The sequence below is a fragment of the Aplysia californica genome, unplaced genomic scaffold, assembly GCF_000002075.1.
Source record: "Aplysia californica isolate F4 #8 unplaced genomic scaffold, AplCal3.0 scaffold00416, whole genome shotgun sequence".
Classification (NCBI taxonomy): domain Eukaryota; kingdom Metazoa; phylum Mollusca; class Gastropoda; order Aplysiida; family Aplysiidae; genus Aplysia; species Aplysia californica.
In genome coordinates, this window is record NW_004797686.1 from 7,580 (window position 1) to 13,143 (window position 5,564).

The 5,564-nt window shown below is 40.2% G+C and overlaps 1 protein-coding gene across 1 annotated transcript in view; it reads left to right on the top strand.

Moving 5' to 3' along the window:
* The window catches only part of LOC101862291 (protein disulfide-isomerase), a gene marked incomplete at its 5' end in the record, with an annotated part of 17,219 nt that overhangs the window by 389 nt on the left and 11,266 nt on the right, over positions 1–5,564 (top strand). Inside the window, 4 exon segments of the mRNA XM_005104346.2 lie at positions 1,592–1,725; positions 2,354–2,491; positions 3,076–3,180; positions 4,900–5,019. Of these exon segments, the coding sequence (XP_005104403.2) occupies positions 1,592–1,725; positions 2,354–2,491; positions 3,076–3,180; positions 4,900–5,019 (497 nt within the window).

A 5,564-nucleotide genomic window follows, 5' to 3' on the forward strand; every position in this document is an offset into this window, starting at 1 on the left:
CCCCCCCCCTCCCTCCCTCTTGTATACAAGTCCAAACATTGTTGTACCTTTGTACGGTTGAATCTCAAGAGGTTTTATATATTATATGTACGCTATACATGTAAAGTTTTTTGAGGGAAGGGGAATTGGTTTGGAAAGAACACATGGATGCATGGAAAATGAAGTGGTCAGCGCACAAAAATGCTGGTAATTATATCACTCCCAACTCATTCTCAGGAATTGAAAACCATTTATCTTGTTTTACATTAATTTTATCTTTTTTTTCTTCAGATATTGTTTTTATTTCGACCATATTAATGCAGACCTTCCACTCATCCCGATTTTTTCGGGATATCCCGATTTTTTGGCCCCAAATCTCAAGCATCGCGATTTTCCCTATTTCGATTGCGTGTATCCATATTTTTTGTCCCAGTCTGCTGTTGTGCCGGGTTTTCCTTAAAACTTACTCTGCCTTCTTTATCGCGGGAAGCGCCCGTTAAACTTTTTGATTTTGTCAGTAGTAACTTAGAGCATAATTTTCTGAAATCTCAATGCCGGATTTAGTTGACTTGCCCCAGGTTTGATCTTTGCCCGCACTCAGAATTCTCTGATGAATGATAGCCTGGTAACTATTACAATTTGGGACATACAAATGATGGGTAATACTCGTAGTTCCGCTGTTACTTTCAAAACAAGCCTTGTCCGAGGTCTGGTAACTGTGCATTCACTTCAAACACTCAGACGAGCAACAGTCGTTTTAACCCTTTAGCAACTAACTGCGCTGACAAGACTAACATATGGCCGTTGTCGTTGCTTTAGTCTGAACGCATATGAGGGATAAAAGATTTGTTGGTACAATTGGTCGGTCGGCCGCCGCCGTTATCCTAGAAGTGGCTGGAATGACTGTCGCTCATCTGAGTGTTTTGTGTGAATGCGCTGTTATTCGGATCCGTCAGTAAAATTGTTTCAATCGCGTGTTCGCTTCACGAGACATGGCTTCATCGTGTGAGTTCCACGTGTCGGGAACCGCCTGTTGACGGGGTCAACTTAAGTTCATGTGCACTGGTTAAAGTGTCTTTCGGGACTTATTGGGTGTTAGACTCGTGGACTAGGAGTGCTTGACGTGATTCTAAAAAAACACACACACGCACATGCAGTAAGTCAGCTTGGCAGTCGCCTTGGTGATTTGCTGTTGATCCCGATTTATTTTACCAAATCCCGATTTTTTCCCCCCTGAGATCCTGATTTTTTCCCCCCTGAGATCCTGATTTTGAAGTTTCATAGAGTGGTAGGTCTGTTAATGCCAGTGGTCCGTAAAAGTAGTGCTTCAGGATGTGGTAGTGATCATGTAAAATTGTCTGATGCTTTTTTGTTTCAATGTGAGGAGGAAGTTTTTATGTTTGTAAGAAATTTTCTGAACCTTTTCTTATTGGTAGCGTCCTTGAACCTGAGCTTGCTACATTTTGTAAGCTCTTCTAGTTCACAGCTTATATTGCTGTTGCCGTTTCCATAATTATAATCTCTGGCTACCTCAGTTTAGAGATACTAAAAGACAACATATCTGACCGAACTAAATTGTGCTCTGATTAGACTTTGTCCAATTTTTTGTCAGGTGGAAGGCAGTCCGCCGATATTGTCAACTGGTTGAAGAAGAAGACTGGCCCACCTGCCATAGATCTGTCCGACAAAGATGCTGCAAGCTCTTTCAGAGAAAAGGAGGAAGTTGTTGTCATCGGCTTCTTCAAGGTATGTTAACGGTTGTTCTGGGAATTGGTTGAGATGGCTGAAAAATTCTGCTTTTGGTAATCCCTTTTTCCTTGGCAGGCTGGTGATTGAGGTGGTGATTTTCTGAATAAATTGGGAATTTTTTATATATGAAATATTTTGTAATGTATTCCTGCTTACATTTATTTATTTAAAAAAAAAATCTTTTGTGTGTCATATTGCACTTAATATAAAATTGTCTTGACACAAAAATATGCATTAGACCATATGAATTGTAAATGGAGTCCTTGCTCGCGTGTTTCCATGGGGTCCAATAAAGTTCAGGATTTTGTTTTCAAAAGTTTGTTGGCTCCTTTATTTTTGAGTTCTTAAAGATTTTCCTAGCATCTCACACTTTTATTTTCCTTATGTACAGTAACTCTCATGCCATTATGGCTTTTCTATTCAGTAATACAAGTTAATTAGCTTTTGAAATATGAATATAAAGTAGTTTGCGGATGGTTGGAGGGTGCTTCTGGCTGGTTGTGCTTTTCTTTCCTTTCCCTTTGTTACCTTTTCCCTGAGCTAAATAATGCTTGTGTTAATTTTGCTTCTCTGTTTGGAAAGAAGTTTTAAAAGGGGCTGAGTTATTTTCATTTCTTCTCCCCAGGATCAAGAGTCTGATGATGCTAAAGAATTCCTCAAGGTTGCCAGTGCCATGGATGATCTGCCATTTGGTATTACTTCTAACAGCGAAGTCTTTGCTGACAACAAAGTGGAGAAAGACGGAATTGTTCTTTTCAAAAAGGTATGTCTTCTGAATTGCGTGCTTGTAGTTGGCATGGCTCTTGCTGAGTTCATGAAAACATGAGAGAGACAGTTTGGGTGGTTTAAGCATAATATACTGTTAGTGGTGTTAAATTTTCTTTTAGTCCCATTGCAAATGTTCTTTTTGTCTTGTTTCTGAGGTTGTGTTTGTTTTTAAAAAAGTAAGGATACTTGTGCAAGTCTAGTTGGGATCTCCATTGGGAGCTTCTTTGACCTACTACCCACATCCGGGGTTTCACTCTGTGGGACCAATATGGGGTGGGACCAATATGGGGGGGTTTAGCCTTGATGTCATGAGTGAAAGATGATTTTGTACTAAAAAGGATGCCTTCACTGGACCTTTACCGAATCTTTGAAAATAGCGTAATATGTGAGAAGTAAAATGAGACTAACTTCTGGCCAAAATGGTATAACTAGTTAGAGAAAAGTGGCACTTTTCTGTAGCCGTGCCTGAAAATTTGATAAAAAGGTCTACATGTAGAAGATTTTTGACTGCTGATTTTGTTTCAGCAAAAGTAACTTCTGGTCTGCATGTGTTTGATGTTGTCCTTGATCTGGTTCCAGTTTGATGAGGGACGCAACGACTTTGATGGTGAGGTGAAAGAAGCTGACATCCGCACATTCATCTCAAGCAACAGACTGCCTCTTGTTATTGAGTTTACCCAGGAGGTAAGTTCGGATGGTTGATACCCATAGGACGAGATCTTTGATCTATGCAGGGTTATAGTTATCGTAACATGGGCGAAGTTATTGTTGAGGGGATTTGCAGCTCAGCTGTATTTGTATGGACATGGGTGTACCTTGTAATAGCAATGCCAATCGCCGGCTGCGCCTTGGGGCGGAAATCGGCCTCCGCGCGAGGGGTAATTTTGGGCCGCTCGGAATCAGAAGTGACTCTCTTCTAAGTATAGTTACGGGAAAACTCCAGGACGAAAATAAATGAAACTCGGCGACCAATCAGAGGAAAGGTTAAACTAACGACATGCCAGCGTACAATCCCGAACGAGTACTAGAACCGGAGATATTGCTGTGTTTGTGCGAATTTGCTCTGCGGTTCGAAAACTAAGCGGAGCTGCGGGTTGATCGCCGACCACACAAGCGCCCTACATGTCTTCTTTATTGCTGTAAAATTTCAGATCTCTGCGTTTAGTAGATTTTACGTACCAACTTAAAATTACCACCCATCCATTGATAAAACACTAGAGCTGGAACTAGATCACGCATTCCAAACGCGAGGTGCCGGCATGCAAGAGGCGCGTGATTGCTAGGCGGCATGTGATTGGCTTCCTATAACTAAACAGGTCACCGATGACTACATCGCAGGTTTTCCCGATAGCGCTTTACTGAGTTTTAGAAGGGGTGATCGCGTCGCGGTAAAAACGATGTCACGCAATTCAACAAATTTCACTCAAATATCACTCTTTAAGATCCAAAGTAATAAAGACATCGAAAAAGTGATAGCAGAACTAGATTCTGCTCTAAAAATCACATGAAGATGCCAAGTTTCATTCATATGCTCCAATTCATTACTGACTTATGAACAGTTTTTCCTCAAAATACATCAAAACATGTCCCACATTTTGGCGATTTTTTTCCTATATGAAAGTCCTCCAAGATTTTGCAAACAAAAATCCCAATCACTTTTATTTATCAATGGATTTTTAAAATTTAAAAACCATAGTTCTTAGAATTTACTGTATTTTCATTTAAGCCCATTTTAAAGCAATTTGGATGAAAATTTAATTTTTCATTGTCATTGCTACTTGTAATGAGAAAAATAGGGTTTTGTGGGTAGAAGCAACCTTTGTCCTAAGTGTATTGCGAGAAAGGATAGAAAATGCACAAGGGGGCAAATGCTGATAATGAAACCAATCTATATGCTTTTTTTCTAAGGCAAAGCTGCTTCTGCTTATGTGAGCCTGAAATGCTGTCAAGTCTGCATAAGTGCCGTAGTACTTGTAACAACCAGAGCATTAAAAAGGATTGTCTGGCGGGATCACTTATAAATACAACAATGGAGAGACAAAGGAAGTACATGGGATGCTTTAGTGGACATAAAAGCCTTGAACATTCTGCTGGTACTAGAAGAATAAAAGGCAAAGGAGGCAGAAGATGAAAACCTAACTTACTTACAGAACTTGGATTTGATAGATGGTGGGAAAGGCCAGGTAATGTTTTTTTAAGAGCTTTACAGCTGAGAAATGAGTATTGAACCATGATTGCCAATGTGTTTCACATCTGGCTTTTAAAGAAGAAATGTTAGGGGATGAATTGATACTCTCAAGCCACTTTTTTTTTTTAAAAAAATCCTTCTGGTAGCCGAAAGTATGTATATTTAATGATTTTTGCATATTACATATCAAAATTTTTCATGTTTTCTGCTTTCAGTCTGCCCAGAAGGTGTTTGGCGGAGAAGTTAAGAACCACATCCTGATGTTCCTGAAGAAGGAAGGCAGCGAAGATGTCATCAAGGGATATGGTGAGGCTGCAGCAGAGTTTAAGGGAAAGGTAAGCTCAACATTTTTTGCTACTCTGGCTTCAAGTTTCTGATAGTTAACATGTGTATAGAATATGATAGTCAGAGGATGCTGTAATAGGTCCTGCTTACAGTCCCATCAGCCATTAGTGTTTGTTGCTTGTTTTCCACCTCTTCAGTGGTAAAAATTAATAATTTGACATTCAAATTTTGTGGCAGTAACATAGCTGCCCACTGTCCCGGGCCATCCGTATTTTGTACGGATTTTCTTGAAAAATCGCAGTTGTCCCGAAATACAGAATTTGACTGATGGTCCCGGAAAATAAAAACTTGGCAAACCATACTTCTAAAACAGAAAAATTAGCCTTCTGTTGCTCGGGAAAATGACGAAAATTCGGGACCCGAGATTCCCAAAAAATTCGTGAGAGTTGGCTTGGCAGGTGTGCTGTTTTGACAAGGAAGTGGCTATCCTCACCCGGGGTGAGAATATACGATTGACCTCTCACCCCGGGTGAGACTTGCCACCGTTGGCTATTCTCACCCGGTTTGAAACAAGACCTGCTTTTCTTAATTTCAG